Here is a 19164-nt window from a genome sequence, read left to right on the forward strand (position 1 = left end):
TATGTAAAACATTACATTTGTAAAACGTTTTACTTATGTAAAACATTACATATGTAAAACTTATGTAAAACATTATGTAAAACATTACTTATGTAAAATATTTTACTTATGTAAAACATTACTTACGTGAAACATTCTGTGAAAACAGAGTGTTGCCCATTCTAACTAGATACTGTTGTCTGAGCCTGAGGCCTCATTGTTAAACCTGGAGATTAGAAGGGTTGGAGAGGTGTTAGGACCTGTTGGTACCAACCTGAGACTGAGAGGTGACAACGTGTTGGCGGCCCTCACTCTCAGCACCTCCTTGGCCTCGGCACCCACTCTGGCCGCACTTGAGGGGCCCTTCAGCACGCTGCTGCACTGTGGGAGCCCCTCTCTGGGCTGGCGGAGGCCAGAGCCAGCCCCCTCTGCTTGCAGGGAGGTGTGGAGGGAGAGGTGCCTGTGAACGCCAGTGCGAGTTCCTGGTAGGCGTGGGCTCGGTGGGCCCCTTACTTGGAGCAGCCGGCCGGTGAGGGGCTTAGCACCCAGGCCAGCAGCTGCAGAGGGTGCGCTGGGTCCCCCAGCAGTGCTGGCGCACGGGTGCTACGCTCAAATTCTCGCCTGGCCTGAGCTGCCTCCCGATGCAGCAGGGCTGGGGACCGCAGCCTGCCATGCCAGAGCCTTCCCCGTGCCATGGGCTGCTGTGCAGCCTGAGCTTCCCGGATGAGCACGGCCCCCTGCTCCATGGCGCCTGGTCAACCACCCAAGGGCTGAGCAGTGTGTACGGATGGCATGGGACTGGCAGACAGCTCCACCTGTGGCCCCGTTGTGGCATCCACTAGGTGAAGCCAGCTGGGCTCCTGGGTCTAAGTGGGGACTTGGAGAACTTTTATCTCTAGCAAAGGGATTGTAAATACACCAATCAGCACTCTGTGTCTAGCTCAACGTTTGTAAATACACCAATCAGTACTCTGTATCTAGCTAATCTAGTGGGGACTTAGAGAACTTTTCTGTCTAGAACTCTGTGTCTAGCTAAAAGATTGTAAACGCACCAATCAGCACTCCCTGTCCAGCTCAGGGATTGTAAACACACCAATCAGTACCCTGTCAAAATGGACCAATCAGTTCTCTGTAAAATGGACCAATCAGCTCTCTGTAAAATAGACCAATCAGTTCTCTGTAAAGTGGACCAATCAGCAGGATGTGGTTGGGGTCAGATAAGGAAATAAAGCTGCCCAGAGACAGAAGGAGGCAACCCCCTGGGGTTGTCTTGCGTATGCCATGTTTTTTCACTCCTTGCGATAAATCTTGCGGCTGTTCACTCTTTGGATTCACACCCAGACTTTATGAGCTGTAACACTCACCACGAAGGTTTGCAGCTTCACTCCTGAAGTCAGCGAGACCATAAACCCACCAGAAAGAAGAAACTGCGGACACATTTGAATATCTGAAGGAACAAACTGCGGACACACCAACTTTAAGAGCTGTAATACTTACTGCGACTGTCTGTGGCTTCATTCTTGAAGTCAGCGAGACCAAGAACCCACCAATTCCGGACACAAGACTTTCTCCTTGACTAAATCAGAATAATTACATGAGAATAGAAACAGGTATACATTCTAGAGGCCCTTTGTTTCTTCTACGACTACCTATTGGAACCTAATGTGATGTTCACCTATGTGGCTTTGGGGTGCTAGACTATACAAGGCAGACGAAGCCCTGGTTCTTTCCATATGCCTGGGTCATGGTAAACATTTAGTACTTTGATGTTGCTGTTGTAGTTGTTATTATAATAACTGTTAGTACTTTATTATTTCAGAGCAGTGAACAGACCTTCTGGGGAAAGTTGGGAGTGGGGATAGTCCATGAACATCCTCTTAAAGGCATGGTGGCCTGAGCAGGCACATAGAGTTTAATTGCTATCAGAATAGAATTGGAGGTGGGGCACAGTGGCTCATGTGAACCTGTAACCCAAGCAGTTTGGGAAGCCCAGGCGGGTGGTTCGTTTGAGGCCAGGAGTTCGAGACCAGCCTGGGCAACATGGCGAAACCTTGTCTCTACTGAAAATACAAAAATTAGCTGGGCATGGTGACATGCGCCTGTAGTCCCAGCTACTGAGGTGGCTAAAGTGGGAGGATCACCTGAGCCCGGGAGGTGGAGGTTGCAGGGAGTCAAAATCATGCCACTGCATTTCAGCCTGGGTGACACAACAAGAGCCTGTTAGAAGAGAGGAGAGGGAGAAGAGAGAGAGAGGGAAAAAAAAAAAGTTGGAGAAGAAAGCAGTTGGAGAAGAAAGCACTTCATGCTTTGGCCAAGACGCCTTTTGGGGAAGGAAGGTGAGAGATGTTACTGTGTCAGATAATTGGATCAGGAATGAACATGCTTGGGCAGGTTTAACATCTCTATTTAGGTGTAAAGGTCTGACCTTCTACATCTGGATATTCGGTGGAGTGCCAGGCACTGTGCTGGGCCTTGTCAGGGATATAGAGCTGCTACCCTCAGGGGACTTTCGATCTCCTGGGAAAAGCCACAGGCACAAGAAACTAGAACACAGGATAAAACGAGGGTCAATTTATTTTACTGCTAAGCTTCTTATAGGTGCAAATGTCAGACATCCAATTTGAATATGCATAAGTAAGAAAGAAAATGTGTTAGTTCCCATATCTGATGAGGCCAGGAATGAATGGCTTCAGGCATGGCTGGATCCAGGTGTTCAAATGGTGATGTCAGAAATTTCTCTCCATCTCAGTTTAGTAGGCTTAGTTAAAAGTGAGGTCTCTCCTTTAGTTATTCCAATATAAACTAATAGAATTGAGTCCTAATGTTCCAGTCTGGGTCACATGCACATCTCCCAGAGCTAAGAGGAGAGATGAGCCTGGCAACTCACACCAACTGAGATGAAGGGGACAGTGAGATACCTTCACCTGAAACATCAGAGCAAGGGGAAGAGGATGCTGGGCAAATAGGAACCACACTGCCCAGCATGGTGCCCCCAGAAGGGAAAGGCTCTCAGAACAGGGCGAGGGTCCAGCCTGGAGTCAGGAGAGCTTCATGGAGGAGGTGGCCTTTGGTCTGGATCTTGAAGATCAAATACAACTGGGGCTCCAGGAATACAGTTGGGATGCTCCTGCTGCAGATTCCTGCTCTGTGTCCAGAGGGAAAGGAGGGGGAAGCAGGAATGTCCTTAGAAACCCCATGTGCTATAACAAGTAACTGGTGGTCTTCACAAGAATCCTACCCCCTCATGCCTATGGGAAACAGAGTCTCAGAAAGCTCTGGCATTCCTCCTCCATGACCCATACCCTCCAACCTCAATGCTCTGGACACAACCTCACTGCATTGTAATTCATATCCATAGAACACCGGTTTTTTTCTTTTTTCTTTCTTTCTCCAAGGACTCTCAGACCTGGTCAGGCCTCCATTTTCTAATAAAAATCGCTGACACTTAGGTGCCAGGCATGAATCCGCCCTCTCCATATTTCCATGCAGCCAGCCTCCATGACACCGTTGTCAGGCGGAAGCTGTAATTATCCCCATTTTATGGATGAGGAAACTGAAAGACCGAGAAGGAGATTTGCTCAAAGTCACACAGCTAGAAAGCAGCAGTGCTGAGAGTCAAAGCCAGACATTTGCCAGGAGTTCGAGGTTGCAGTGAGCCATGATCATGCCGCTGCACTCCAGCCTGGGTGATAGAGTGAGACCCTGTCTCAAACAAACAAGCCAGAAAATTTGGTTACAGAATCCTTATTCTAAACCACCACCCTTTAATGCCTCTAGCGTCTCAGGGCATGGGGTCCCAGTCTTTCCTGTCATGTTTCATAGCTCTGCATTTTTGATGGATTCTTTGCTTAACATCTGTCTTACCCACTGACAGCTAGCGACAATGGAAACTGGTATACTGAGGACTTGGTCTGTGCTAGGCTCAGTACATAGCACTTTTTGTTCATCCCCGAATTTCACCCTCTTGGCAATCCTGTAAGTTAGATGTAATTATTACAGTAAGTCTTCACTTAACATCATTGATATGTTCTTGGGAACTGCAACTCTAGGTGAAACGATGTATAGTGAAATCAATTTCACCATAGGCTAATTGATATCAACAAGAGTAAGAAAGATTAATAAAAACAAGATCATTATTTACCCACTTATTCAGTTCAAGGTCATAGTGGCCAGAGCCTATCTCTGCAGCTCAGGCGGGAACCCATGCTAGACAGGACACGTTCTATTGCAGAGCACTCACACACAGTCTCACTCACTCACCTGGCACCATGCAGACACATCATGGGGAGAGCATGCAAACTCCATATAGACAGTGACCCTGGCTGGGAAAATACTTTCTTTTTCATCAACGTTGCAATGAAGCATTGAACAAAACGATGCCGTTTGAGGACTTGCTATACCACATTTTATGCACAGAGAACCTGAGTTGAGAGTTTAAGTCACTTGTTCACTAGGTTATGAACTCCCAAAGGGCAAAAAACCTTGTCCATCTTGCTCATTGAGTCCAGAAGGACCATTTGAGTGCCTGGCATATAGTAGGCATTCAATAAATGCATTTTGGTTGATTAGATGGATGGATTGATGATGGATAGCCAAAGGAAGGAAGAAAAGAAGGAAAAAAGGGAGGGAGGGAGGAAGGAAGGTAAAGAGGGAGGAAGAACGGGGATGTGCCCCCGCCCAGTTCCTGGACGTGACTGGGACATCGTCGCAGGCAAGACTGGTGTCCCAACTGATGTGCGTCCCCATGCCTCTCTGCAGGTGCCACCATGCACGTGAAGAAGTACCTGCTGAAGTGCCTGCACCGGCTACAGAAGGGCCCCGGCTACACGTACAAGGAGCTGCTGGTGTGGTACTGCGATAACACCAACACCCACGGCCCCAAGCGTATCATCTGCGAGGGGCCCAAGAAGAAAGCCATGTGGTTCCTGCTCACCCTGCTCTTCGCTGCTCTCGTCTTCTGGCAGTGGGGCACCTTCATCAGGACCTACTTGAGCTGGGAGGTCAGCGTCTCCCTCTCCGTAGGCTTCAAGACCATGGACTTCCCCGCCGTCACCATCTGCAATGCTAGCCCCTTCAAGTAGGTGGCCCCTGAGCGCACAGCTGGTCTCAGCAGACGGGCAGTTCTCTTTCTCTCTTTTGTTCCCTTCCACTTTTCCTTTCCTTCCTTTCCTTTCTTCTCCTTTCTCTCCTTCTCTTTCTTTCTCCCCTTTCTTCCTTCCTTCCTCTCTTTATTACTTTTCCTTCCTTCCTTTCTCTTCCTTATTCTTTTTTTCTTTTCTTTCTTTCCTTCCTTCATTCTCTTCCTCCTCCTCTCTGTCTTTCCATTTGCTTTCATCCTTTTGCAGCAACTAAAATTCAAACTTCATAAACTTTTGGCCAGGTGCGGTGGCCTGTAATAACAACACTTTGAGAGGCCAAGACAGAAGGATCCCTTGAGGCCAGGAGTTGGAGAACAGCCTGGGCAACATAGCAAGATCCCACTTCTAAAAAAAATAAATAATTTTTTTTTAAGTAGCCAGACGTGGTGGCACATGCCTGTGGTCTGAGTTGCTTAGGAAGCAGAGGTGGGAGAATTGCTTGAGCCCAGGAGCTCGAAGCTGCAGTGGGCTGAGAAGGCACCACTTGAGTTTCAAGTCAAGGCTAATAAAATATAATTAATTAAAAATAAAAACAAGAAGATGCCACTGCACTCCAACTTGGGTAACAGAGGCAGATCCTATCTCTTAAAAATAAAAAATCCTAAGTTTCCTAAGCTTAGAGAGAACCTTGGGCACCCTCTGGTCAGGCAGGCCAGTGCCTATTTATCAATTCCACATGTGTTTGTGGAGCACCTACTACGTGCCAGGCACTGTTCTAGGCAACACAAATACAGCAGTGAACAAAACAGAGTCCTTGTCCTCTTCACAGCCTGCCAGAGAAAACAGACCCCACAGAGTTGTCCTCACAAATATCGAATTCAGACGAGATCGGGCGCGTTCAGGGTGGTATGGCTGTAGACAGATATCGAATTCATTATCATTATGATGACAAAAACCAACTCGGCTGGGCACCATGGCTTACACCTGTAATCCTAGCACTTTGAGAGGACGAGGTGGGCAGATCACTTGAGGTCAGGAGTTCGAGACCAGTCTGGCCAACATGGTGAAACCTCATCTCTACTAAAAATACTGTAATCTCAGGCACTTAGGAGACAGAGGCACGAGAATTGCTTGACTCCGAGAGGCAGAGGTTGTATTGAGCTGAGATCACATCACTGCACTCCAGCCTGGGCAATAGAACGAGACCCTGTCTCAAAAATTAAATAAATAAATAAATAAATAACAACTCTTCAACAAATGCTTATGATATGCCAGGCACTGTGTTCAGTGTTCTTTGGGTAATTGGTGTCATTCTAATCCACACAAGCACCCTAGGATTGGGAACTCCTGTCGCAGCCCCAGTTTACAGGTGAGGAGATGGAGGTTCGGAGAAGTGAGCTTGCCTGGAGACACACAGGGGACGTCTGTGGGATTTGAACCCAGGCCAGACGTGATCCCAGAGCTGCTACTTTTTAACCATTCTTCCAGGTTGCCTGTTCTCCGCTGGATAGCAAGGCCTGTGAAGGGGACACATGAGGAGACCCAACCTAGTCAGGGTTGTGGAGAGACAGGGAGTCAGTCCAAAAACAAACAAAACAAAACAAAACAAAATAAAGTGCCCTAAGGAATGAGTAGAAGTTGGCCAGGTAGAGCGAAGAGAGTGCCCCCAGTGGTGGACACGGCAGGTGCAGCTAGTGAGAAACTTGGTGCATTCAAGGAACTGAAAGAAGGGCTGAGTCACAGAAAACATTTTTATCCAAAAGAGAGTCCTGACCAGGCACAGTGGCTCAGGCCTATAATCCCAGCATTTTGGGAGGCCAAGGAGGGTGGATCATCTGAGGTCAGGAGTTCGAGAGCAGCCTGACCAACGTGGTGAAACCCCTCTGTACTAAAAATACGAAAGTTAGCTGGGCGTGGTGGCACACCCCTGTAATCCTAGCTACTCAGAGGGCTGAGTCAAGAAAATCACTTGAACTCAGGAGGTGGAGGTTGCAGTGAGCCAAGCTCTCGTCACTGCACTCCAGCCTAGGGCACAGAGCAAGACCCTGTAGAAAGAAAAGAAAAGAAAGAAAAGAGAAAAGAAAAGAAAAGAAAAGAGGAAGGGAAGGGAAGGAAGGGAAAGGAAAGAGAAAAGAAAAGAAAGAGAAAAGGAAAAGCAAGAAAGGAAAAGAAAGAAGGAAGGAAGGAAAGAGAGAAAAAGAAAGGGAAGGAAGGAAGGAAGGAAGGAAGGAAGGAAGGAAGGAAAGAAAAGAAAAGAAAGAAAAGAAAAGAGAAAAGAAAAGAAAAAAGTCCTGACTGGGCATGGACACAGTGGCTCAGGCTTGAAATCAGAGCATGTTGGGAGGCCAACGCTTAAGGATCACTTGAAGCCTGGAGTTCAAGGTCAGCCTGGCCAACATGGTGAGGCAGCATCTCTGTTTTTAAAAGTCCTGGAAGGGAATTCACGTGCGGTGATTACTTTCCCAATTATCAGAAAGTCCCTTCTTTCTATTAATGGGGTTCTTCCTGCCTTGGTGGTTTCTTAGAGCTGCTCAAGAGAACCTTTAATAATAATAGGAACGACAGCACTCCGTCTGGGTACTGATCCATGCACTTTACAAGCAGCGCCTCACTGAATCTTCCCAGCGATTCTCTGGAGTACTTATTTATGCCCCCGCGTTTTGTAGATGAGAGAACGGAGCCTCGGGGAGGTGAAGTTGCCCAAGATATTAAGTGGCATGCCAGGATTCAAACCTGGAGCCCACAGAGTGACCCGCCAAGCTTCCCAGCAGCTGTGGACATCTGGGCTGTAATAACACCGCCGTCTGCACAGACGCCACCCTTCCCGATCCTCCTCTTCCTGTGTACACAGATTTAATGGTCAGGGAACTGGCATAGAAGGCCAATGTTAGCTCCAGCTGCTGTATACCTTTGTACCGGGACCTTGGCCTCTGTCCAGCATTTAATGCTCCTGTAGGAAGTCCTCCAGCCAGAGTTGGCACTTGTGGCCTCAATGACCCACTCTGAGGCAGGGTCTTGGGAAATTGGATATGAAGTGACTGGGGTGCAGGGCCCGGGCCCCCACGGGGCCTGGCAGAGATACTCCTTGATAGATCCATCTCTCACTGGCCACCATGTCCAACATGGGAGCTCCAGAGGGCTGAGGGAAGACATTGGAGCCAGCCTCACAGTCCCATCCATTTTCTCTCTCCTGAAACTGGCTCCTGTTCTCAAAGTTGCTCCCTCCTGGGAGGGAGATCTCAGAACCCCCGTAAACATACCCACTGGAGCCCAGCCCAGCAACCCCACATTCTAAGTTCAGCTCTGCCCTTTATCTGTGGAGTGAGCTTGCAAAATCACACCAACTCCTGGAGCCTCAGTTTCCTGATCTATATATGGGGACGGTAACAGACTTGTGGCAAATAGTAAATAAGACCTGGAAAGCATCTAGCACCTGGCACAGGGTAAGCTATCAATAACCATGAGCCGTTACAATTCTTCCTCACTTGAATGTGAATTTCATAAGGAAAGAGACCAGGTCCCTCTTGTTTGCTGCTATACCATCTGTGCCTTGCACAGTGCCTGGCACATAGTAGGTGCTCATTAAAAGTTGGTGAATGAATGAGTGCATGGGTGGTGGAAGGACACATGGATGCATGGGTGGGTGGATGGAGAGGTAGGTGCTTAGGTGGGGTGGTGTTCTTATACATAGTGGCAGCCATGCTGGAGTAACATGGTTTGGCTCAGTGTCTCCACCCAAATCTCATATCGAATTGTAACCCCCATGTGTCGAGGGAGGGACCTGGTGTGGGTTATTAGATCATAGAGGTGGCTTCCCCATGCTGTCCTCATGATAGTGAATGAGTTCTCACAAAATCTGATGGTTTTCAAGTGGCAGTCTCCTCTGTGTGTGCCCTCTCTCTCTCTCTCCCCCTCCTGCTGCCATGTAAGACATGCCTTGCTTCCCCTTCACCTTCTGCCATGATTGTAAGTTTCCTGAGACCTATCTCCAGCCATGCGGAACTGTGAGTCAATTACACCTTTTCTGTTTATAAATTACCCAGTCTCAGGTAGTATCTTTATAGCAGTGTGAAAACAGACTGCTACAGAGTGGGTCCCAGATTTCAGTTGCTCTGCTTTACAGATATTCATTCCTCTCCCTAACCAGCTCTCTCCCCATCCAGGTATTCCAAAGTCAAGCATTTGCTGAAGGACCTGGATGAGCTGATGGAAGCTGTCCTGGAGAGAATCCTGGCTCCTGAGCTAAGCCATGCCAATGCCACCAGGACCCTGAACTCCTCCATCTGGAACCACACACCCCTGGTCCTTATTGATGAACGGAACCCCCACCACCCCGTGATCCTCGATCTCTTTGGAGATGACCACAATGGCTTAACAAACAGCTCAGCATCAGAAAAGATCTGTAATGCCCATGGGTGCAAAATGGCCATGAGACTAGTAAGTGGTCCCTAGGAACATGTCAAGCAATGGGCCCCACCCATTGAGGCTGGTGGGTGTTTCTTTTCTGTAATAATTTGAGTCTTGCTGGGGGAAAGATAAGATGGAAGCCAGAGCCTGTTTTGCTTGTTAGCAGAGATTTTTTTAAAAAAGAAATTGTTGGCATGTTAGTCAAGACTCTTTTGGTATAAGTGATCCAGTTCAAACTAGCTTGAGCAAAACAGGCAATTTATTGGCTCACATAACTAAGAAGTCCAGAGGTATACTGCATTCAGGCAAGGCTGGATCCAGGTATTCTAATGAGGTCATCAAGAATCTTTCTCCATCTTGGTTCCACTTTTCTCTCAGACGACTTCAATCTCGGGCGAGATCTCTCCATGCGGAGGGTCCCTTCAGTGCCCTTGCTTAGCAGTCGTCCCATAAAAAGACCTCTTTCCCTGTCGTCCCCGCAAAGGTCCTGAGAAGACGCATTAGGTCACATGCTCACCCCTAAACCAATCACTGTGGGCTACAGCAGGGGCTCTCATGATTGGCCAGTCCTGGGCCATGTGCCCTGGAGTTGGGAGTGATGTCAGCCTCTGTGAGACCACATGGACTGAGGGAGGGGGAGGGTGGTTCCCTGAGGGAGGAACCAAGTCTTGTTATCAAAAGATAGGGGTATAAATATTGGGCAGGTGAAAAGCCACAGCTGTGCAGTACAGTCAGATGCCAAGAAACAACTGCCCTGCCCTGGGAGGCTGGGATGCCATTAGTTCTTAAGCCTAGAAGTGGGGAGAAGGTCCCCTGTCTGTGTCTCAGGATCCCATGGGAGCTCTGTCACAATGCACATCCCTAGGCCCCACTCCTAGAGAATCTGAGTGAGCAGTTCTGGGCCCAGGCCCAGGAATCTGTATTGACAACAGGCTCCCTGGTAATTCCGATGATCAGTCTTGGATGGGGATCCAGGAGGGGACCGTACACTCCCCAGAGGGGGAGCCACTGCCTTGCTGTTCACACTCATGACATTATGACTTCCACAACTGCTTTGTCCCCACCTCTCCACACAAACTAGCCAATGTCACATGGGGGATCTGCTGTGGTCACACCTTCCTTAACCTCCTGGGCCTCAATTTCTTCATGATGATGGGGATAACAATGATACTTACCTCCTGGCAATGCTGTGAAGCTTCAGTGGGATTATAGATGTAAGACACTGGGAACAGAGCCCGGAACAGAGTGAGGATTAAGGGCTGCCATTACCTCCCCAAGGGGAGGCAGGGAGGCCCCCAGGAGTAGGCTGGCCCGGCGTGTTGGGAAGGGTGGTGTAAGAATGCCAGGGGAAGCTTCTCTATCCGGCCTCCCGGGTTCCAGCAGCAGCCTCGTGGCCAAGGCCAGAGTCTGAGGGCCAAGTCTGTCCCATGCCTGTGCGATAACTTGGATGTCATGAGAAGCCGGCTGTGACCGGGTGGAAGAGTGCTCTGCACCCCATGTTGGACTCAGTGACTGGATCTGTGTCTTTCCCAGGACAGATGAGAGGCAGTGTTTCCTGTATGTTGAGTTTCTTCTTGGTCTTCATGGCCTCCAGGGGAGCTGCATCTGAAAGTCTCTGGCAGAGGCTGGAAAAGGAATCAGAACTGTGTGTGTGTGTCCGCATGAGCATAAGTGTTGCAGCCACTTGTGTGAATCTGTGTATATGGGGTTCGGGGCTAGGAGGGACTTGTGTTACAGTGACATGAGGCTGTGGAGGTCAGAGAGAGGGCATCTTCTGTGCATGCCTCTGCACACATGACCACGTGTGTGTTTTTGCTCATGCATAATGGTACGAGTAGGGGTGAGGCTGGTGGCTGTAAACGGAGTCACTGAGTCACCCTACCTTGAAGGAGGGGACCAGCCTCTGTGCATGCCCATGAGTTGGTCACTGACTGTGGGTCACTTCCAAGAGGTTGCTGAGGGGTCTCCTAACCTCCCAGGCCTCACCCCCAGCAGCTGGGGGTGGGTGCACCAGCCTGATGAGGGGATCTTGTGATTGACACGCAGCTGTGTATGAGGCGGCAGCCCTTGAGTATGTGTGAGCATGAGTATGAACACGTTTCCCACCACCAAGTTGCAGCCAGAAGGACGGCTGGCAAAGCACAGCTCTTGTCCTGCTAGGGCCCTCGAGCAGCTCCCACACCACCCACAAAAACCCCTCTTGGTCTCCACAGTGTAGCCTCAACAGGACCCAGTGCACCTTCCGGAACTTCACCAGCGCTACCCAGGCAGTGACAGAGTGGTACAGCCTGCAGGCCACCAACATCTTTGCACAGGTGCCACAGCAGGAGCTGGTGGAGATGAGCTACCCCGGCGAGCAGATGATCCTGGCCTGCCTGTTTGGAGCTGAGCCCTGCAACTACCGGTGAGAGCCACCCCAAGCCCACCTGGCCAGGCCCCTGCTCTGAAAGGCAGTGGCGTGTTACAGTTGGGAGTACAGCCTGCCAGCGTTCAAATCCTGCCTGGTCACTTACTGGCTGTCTGCAGCACAGTTTTCTGTGCCTTGGTGTCTTTTAGGTCCGGTTTCCTGCAAGCAGATCCTGAGGCAGGGATGCGCTGAATTGCTCAGGAAGCATTGAGAGGATTGTGTTAGGAAATGTCTGCAGAGAAAGTGGGATAAGGAAGGAGGATTTGGAACATGTAGGAAAAGGAGAAAATAGAAAAAGAAAAAGAAAAAGGAAAGGCCGGGCGTGGTGAGTAGGTGGCTTACCCCTGTAATCCCAACACTTTGTGAGGCGGAGACGGGAGGATCACTTGAGACCAGGAGTTCAAGACCAGCCTGGGTAATATAGTGAGACCCCGCCTCTAGAAAAAAGTAAGATAAATTAAATTTTAAAAGGAGGGAGGAGAAAGTTAAGCAAGGATGTGGTCTCAGGTCAAGTCTAGGCTCAGCTTGATCTGTAGGAGGATCTGGAGCATAAACTGAACCATAGAGTCATCCTCCCTTGAAGGAGGGGACCGGCCTTTCTGCATGCCCAGTGAGTTGGTAACTGGCTCTGTGTGTGTGTGTGTGTGTGTGTGTGTGTGTGTGTGTGTCCACGTGAGCATAAATGTTGAGGCCACTTGTGTGAATCTGTGTATATGGCGTTCGGGGCTAGGATGGACGTGTGTTAAAGTGACATGAGACCAGCTTGGGCTGTAGGTCATTTCCAAGAGGTCGGCGTGGGGTCTCCTAACCTCCCAGACCTCACTCCTAGCAGCTGGGGGTAGGTGCACCAGCCCAATGAGGGGATCAGGGTGGGCACCCACGCATCCGTTGCCCTCAGTTTTCTCATCTCTGAAGCAGGAACAATAATCGTAGCTTCTTCATAGAGTCATTGAGAAGAGTAAATGAGTAGGCTCATGGCAGCACCCAGAACAAGGCTATGAGGCCGGGCCTGGTGGCTCATGCCTGGAATCCCAGCACTTTGGGAGGCTAAGGCAGGAAGATCGTTTGAGGCCAGGAGTTCAAGAACAGCCTGGGCAACATAGCGAGACCTCATCTCTACAAAAAATCAAAAACCAGCCAGATGTGGTGGTGTTCACCTGTAATCCCAACTACTCAGGAGGCTGAGGAGGGAGGATCCTTGAGTCCAGGAGGTCGAGGCTACAGTGAGCTATGATCACACCACTGCACTCCAGTCTGGGTGACAGAATGAGACACTGTCTCAAAAAAAAAAAAAAAAAGGTTATATAAGTATTTCCTGTAAATATTATTTTTCCCTAATGACTTTTAATGTGAGAGACTGGCGGAATGAGGGTAATGGTAACCGGAGGTCTAGGTCTTCTTGCAGTTGACCCACAGATTCCCACCTCCTAGGCCCCCCAGCTCCTGGCAAACCAACCCTGAACCTGAACATCAGGTGTTGTCCCAGTCTCTAGGACAACCAGAAAGCGGGGGTCTCCATTCTATCCCCTCCTAACAGCCTCCAGAGAGCTCAGCTGGCAGAAGCACGTGGGAAGGAGGCCTGAGCATGGGCAGGAGCACTGCTGAGGCCTCAGAGCTCCTTGTGGGCCTCCTGACCCAGCCTCCAGGTGTGGGGTGTGCCACACCCACCTCAGCCCCACCCTGGGTTTCAGCCAGTCCTGTTTCTGAGATTCAGTTGTATCCTCCTTGACCTGGGGCCTCCAATGCTCACACTTCAGGCCTCTGTGGAAAGGAGCTTTTAGCTGAATCTTAATGCTATGGACATGTGACAGGCTTCCAGGCTCACCTCCCAGGGACTGTCGTTGCAGGCAGCTCTCTGAACTCAGAACCTTCCAGAATCTCTACTGAGAATCTTCAGAAAGCTCTGGGGCCTCTGTCCCCACAAAATGCACAGGTGCAGCCGGACATGTGGCTCACGCCTATAAGCCCAGCACTTTGGGAGGCCAAGGCGGGTGGATCACCTGAGGTCAGGAGTTCAAGACCAGCCTGGCCAACATGGCGAAACCCGTCTCTACTAAAAATACAAAAATTAACCTGGAGTGGTGATGCACATCTATAATCCCAGCTACTTGGGAGGCTGAGGCAGGAGAATCACCTGAACCCTGTTGGCGGAGGTTGTAGTGAGCAGAGATCACGCCACTGCACTTCAGCCTGGGCGGCAGAGCGAGACTCTGTCTCAAAAAGAAAAAAATAAATGCACAGGCGTACGTGGGCGGGGTTCTTGCACACAATGTCAAATAATTCAAGGCCACTAAGCAGGGCAGAGCAGCACATACGTTCCATTGTACAGATTAGCAAAAGGTGGTCCCCATAGGTAGAAGATTTGACCGATGGCGCCCCCCTCTTCCTTGAGGGCCACCCCATGGCTAGCTAGTCTCAGTCTGTGTTTCAACCTCACTCTCTTGGCCAGGGTCCTTTGCTCAGGGCACACCCGCCAACCACACCTGCCATAAGGCTAGGGATACCAAACAGACTACTGTAACGTCCACGAGCACATTCATCTCACCCACTCAGCTGAAAGAGAGCTGTAATACTGCAACTTCAAATGCATGGCCCATCTGCTCAGTGAGAACACGCCCGGGAGCGAGAGTGGGGCAGGAAAGTGAATGAACCTGCTGTCAACTCCCTCCCCATCGAATGGGATCCCGGTGTTCAAGGGCCTGTGTTCCACACGTAGCCCAGCCCCGAAAGCTATGCTGGGCACCTCGTGGGTAGCTGGGCTGGGCTTGGTATAGCTGGTCTGTTGTCAACATGGAGCCCTCCAAAGGGAGCCCCATTTGGGTCATACAGGCTGAGGGTGAGGGACGGGTGGTCCCCCAAGGGAAGCTGAAGAACTGTTAGCAGAAACAGGGAAAATAGATGACTGATGGGCCAGTAAAACCCCCAACTATCGGCCACATAAGTTCTGCCTTGTGGCCGTGGCGAGGGTAGGGGGTAAGTGTAGTGAAGGGGTCAAGGCATGGGGTCTGGGATTAGACCACCCGGACTCAAATCCTGGCTCCATCTTATAAGCTGTGTGACCTTGAACAAATTTCTTAGCCTTGCCATGCCTCAGTTTCTCTCCTCTGTAAAATAGGGGAGAGAACAGTACCTACCCTACAGGGTTACTTTGAATATTAAGTGAATTAATATGCATGAGTAACTGACCCTACTACCAGGCTCAATAAATAATAGTTATAACTGTTTTATTTTTATTTTTGGGGGACGGAGTCTCACTCTGTCACCCAGGCTGGAGTGCAGTGGCGCGATCTCAGCTCACTGCAAGCTCCACCTCCCAGGTTCATGTCATTCTCCTGCCTCAGCCTCCCGAGTAGCTGGGACTACAAGCGCCCGCCACCACACCCAGCTAATTTTTTGTATTTTTAGTAGAGACGGGGTTTCACTGTGTTAGCCAGGATGGTCTCGATCTCCTGACCTCGTGATCCACCCGTCTCAGCCTCGAAAGTGCTGGGATTACAGGAGTGAGCCTCCGTGCCCAGCCCAGCTACTATTTTTATAATAGTTTTATAACCCACATTTTAGGCCGGCCCAGTGGCTCATGCATGTAATCCTAGCACTTTGGGAGGCTGAAGCGGGCAGATCACTTGAGGCCAGGGGTTCGAGACCAGCCTGGACAACAAGGCAAAACCCCATCTCTACTAAATATGCAAAAATTAGCCAGGTGTGGTGGCGTGTGCCTGTAATCCCACCTACTCAGGTGACCGAGGCACAAGAATCACTTGAACCGGAAGGCGGAGGTTGCAGTGAGCCAAGATTGTGCCACTGCACTCCCGCCTGGGCGACAGAGGGAGACTCTCTTAAAAAACAGCAACAAAAGCAAAAACCCCCATTTGACAAGGAATGCAAATTCAATAATTATGCCAACATTTACTGGGCCCTTCTCATCCCTGTATGTGTCAGGCACTATTCTCAGCACTCTGCATGTTAAAATTGCTTTAACCCTGGCAACAAAGCCATGAGAAAGGAGCTGTTATTTTCCCCTTATTTTATTTTTTTAAGAGACGGAGTATCACTTGTTGGCCAGGCTGGTCTCAAACTCCTGGCCTCAAGTAATCCTCCCACCCCAGCCTCCCAAAGTGCTGGGATTACAGGCATGAGCCACCGCACCCAGCCTTTCCCCTCATTTTATAGTTGCTGTAACCTGCCCAGAGAGGTTAAGTAACATCTCTGAAGTCACACAGTTGGTGAATGGCAGAGCCAGCAGTGTGGGCCAGGCCCACCCCACATCACTCTATTGCCTCATCAGAAATGGGGATCGTCACTTGCCTCCCTGCCCACCTCTCCCAAGCCTATTTCCCCAGCCCTCGGCAGGTCCCAGTGAAAGGCACCACCCAGGCACCTTAGCATAGCGATCTCAGCCCATTGTCCTCTGAGCTCTTCATCACTCCCACAGTTGACTGGTCACCTGCCTTCCTGAGTCAGCCTTGGACACAACTGTGGGAATGTGTCTCTCTCTGCCCTCCCGGTGCTGGGTCCCAGACACTGTGGCCCTAGATTCCTCCCTCTCCCTCTCTGACTCCATCCTGTCCCGCTCCTAACATGACAAACGCTCCAGAAGCAGCAGCTGCAGAATTTGGAAAATGTGAGCCGCATGTGGACCCCAACACTAAACTGCCTGGACTTGAATGTCAGCTCAGTATGTGGCTGGGTGTGCTACTTAGCCTTTCTGTGCCTCAGTTTCCTCATCTGGAAAGTGGGGACAGTGAAATAACCACATAGCATTATTGGGGGATTAAATGAGTTAACATATGGAAAGTACCTAGTGCAATGCCTGGCACGTACTAAACATTATAGGAGCATTTTATTTTTAAAAAGGCTTTTGGGCTGGGCACGGTGGCTCACGCCTATAATCCCAGCACTTTGGGAAGCCGAGGCAGGTAGATCACCTGAGGTCAGGAGTTCAAGACCAGCCTGGCCAACATGGTGAAACCCCATCTCTACTAAAAATACAAAACTTAGCTGAGTGCAGTGGCTCATGCCTGTAATCCCAGCTACTCAGGAGGCAGAGGTTGCAGTGACCCGAGATCGTGCCACTGCACTCCAGCCTGGGAGACAGAGTGAGACTCCATCATAAATAAATAAATAAATAAATAAATAAATAAATAAATAAATAAATAAAAAGGCTTTTGGCCAGGTGTGGTGGCTCGCTTAATCCCAGCACTTTGGGAGGCCGAGCAGGAAGAATCACTTGAGGCCAGGAGTTTAAGGCCAACCTGAACAACATAGTGAGACCCCCATCTCTACAAAAAAAAAAAATTTAAAGAACAAAATTAGCCTGGCATGGTGGTACACACCTGTAGACTCAGCTATTCCGGAGTCTGACGGGGAAGGATCACTTGAGCTTGGGAGTTTGAGGCTGCAGTGAACCAAGATCACACCACTACATTCCAGCCTGGGTGACAGAGTGAGACTAAAATAGAGAGAGAGAGACTTTGGTTTTTTTCGTTTGTTTGTTTGTTTGTTTATTTATTTTTGAGACAGAGTTTTGCTCTTGCCACCCAGGCTGGAATACAATGGCGTGATCTCCACTCACTACAACCTCCACCTCCTGGGTTCAAGTGATTATCATGTCTCAGCCCCCCAAGTAGCTGGGATGACAGGCATGCACCACCACACCTGGCTAATTTTTGCTTTTTTTTGTTGTTTTTTGTTTGCTTTTGTTTTTGTTTTATTTTTTTGAGACAGAGTCTCACTCTGTCGCCCAGGCTGGAGTGCAGTGGCACTACCTCGGCTCACTGCAAGCTCCACCTCCCGGGTTCATGCCATTCTCCTGCCTTAGTCTCCTGAGTAGCTGAGACTACAGGCGCCTGCCACCACACCCAGCCGATTTTTTGTATTTTTAGTAGAGATGGGTTTTCACTGTGTTAGCCAGGATGGTCTTGATCTCCTGACTTTGTGATCCACCCGCCTCGGCCTTCCAAAGTGCTGGGATTACAGGCATGAGCCACCGCGCCCGGCGTAATTTTTGCATTTTTAGTAGAGACAGGGTTTCATCACGTTGGCCAAGCTGGTCTCAAACTTCTGACCTCAGGTTGTCTGCCGCCATAGCCTCCCAAAGTGCTGGTATTACAGGCATGAGCCAACCGCACCTGGCCTAGAGAGACTTTTTATTGATGAATAGTTTTAGATTTACAGAAAAACCACAGCCTCCAACTCCTGGGCTCAAGTGATCCTCTTCCTCGGCCTCCAAAAGTGCTAGGATTACAGATGCAAGCCACTGTGCTGGCCTTTGCTCTGTACTTTGGAAAGGAGTCACTAAATTCAGACTATTCTCAGGGGAAGGAGAAGGGAGTGCCCAGGGGGAAAGGAGCACTGAGCTCCACGCCTCCTAGAGAGAAGAATATATATTGTTTGGAATTCTTCTGTAAAGGAAGACTTGTCTTTTCTCCTCCATTTACTTATTTATTCCATCATTTATTGACCCAGTATGGACTCCTATAGATTTAGGTTGTAATCCAGTACCATGTTATCTATTCTCTTGCTTAAGTTCTTCTAGCTTTGGCCACTCTGTCAGTTGGCACCTATATGCCTTTGATATGTACTCACCTGCGTGGGTTTTTTTTAACTTTTGCCTACTTTCTGGCACTACAGGATACTCCCGCCCTAGAATCAGCCATTTCTCTAAAGAGCTCTGTTTGGTTTTTTGGGTTTTTTTTTCTTTTTCTTTTTTTTCTTTTTTTTGAGATGGGGTCTCATTCTGTTGCCCATGCTGGAGTGCAGTAGCACAATCACATGCCTGACTAATTTGTTTTATTTTGTAGAGATGGGGTCTCCCTGTGTTGCCCAAGCTGGTCTCAAACTCCTGGCTCAAGCAATCTTCCCACCTCAGCCGCCCAGAGTGCTGGGATTACAGGAGAGAGCCAACACGCTTCGCCCAAGCTCTGGGAAGAATGAGAGTGCTGGGATTACAGGAGAGAGCCAACACGCTTCGCCCAAGCTCTGGGAAGAATGGTATTTAGAAACCAAGATCGGGACTGGGCCAGGTGGCTCATGTCTGTAATCCCAGCACTTTGGGAGGCCGAGGTGGAAGGATTGCCTAAGCCCAGGAGTTTGACACCAGCCTGGCCAACATGGTAAAACCCCATCTCTACTAAGAATACGAAAATTAGCCTGGTGTGATGGCACGTACCTGTAATCCCAGCTACTAGGGAGGCTGAGGCAGGAGAATCACTTGAACCTGGGAGGCGGAGGTTGTAGTGAGCCAAGATCATGCCACTGCACTCCAGCCTGGGCAATCTCAAAAAAAAAAAAAAA

The 19164-nt window shown here is 49.5% G+C and overlaps 1 protein-coding gene across 2 annotated transcripts in view; it reads left to right on the forward strand.

Annotated features, from left to right (window-relative positions):
• Positions 1-19164, forward strand: part of SCNN1B (sodium channel epithelial 1 subunit beta) — an 84897-nt gene that overhangs the window by 47021 nt on the left and 18712 nt on the right. For both annotated transcript variants that reach the window (XM_023189323.1, XM_023189322.1), the window contains 3 exons: positions 4738-5056; positions 9221-9494; positions 11678-11868. In XM_023189323.1, the coding sequence (XP_023045091.1) occupies positions 4746-5056; positions 9221-9494; positions 11678-11868 (776 nt within the window). In that variant the 5' untranslated portion in view covers positions 4738-4745. The remainder of the gene's footprint in view (positions 1-4737; positions 5057-9220; positions 9495-11677; positions 11869-19164) is intronic.

This window comes from Piliocolobus tephrosceles, chromosome 17 (genome assembly GCF_002776525.5).
Source record: "Piliocolobus tephrosceles isolate RC106 chromosome 17, ASM277652v3, whole genome shotgun sequence".
Taxonomy (NCBI): Eukaryota; Metazoa; Chordata; class Mammalia; order Primates; family Cercopithecidae; genus Piliocolobus; species Piliocolobus tephrosceles.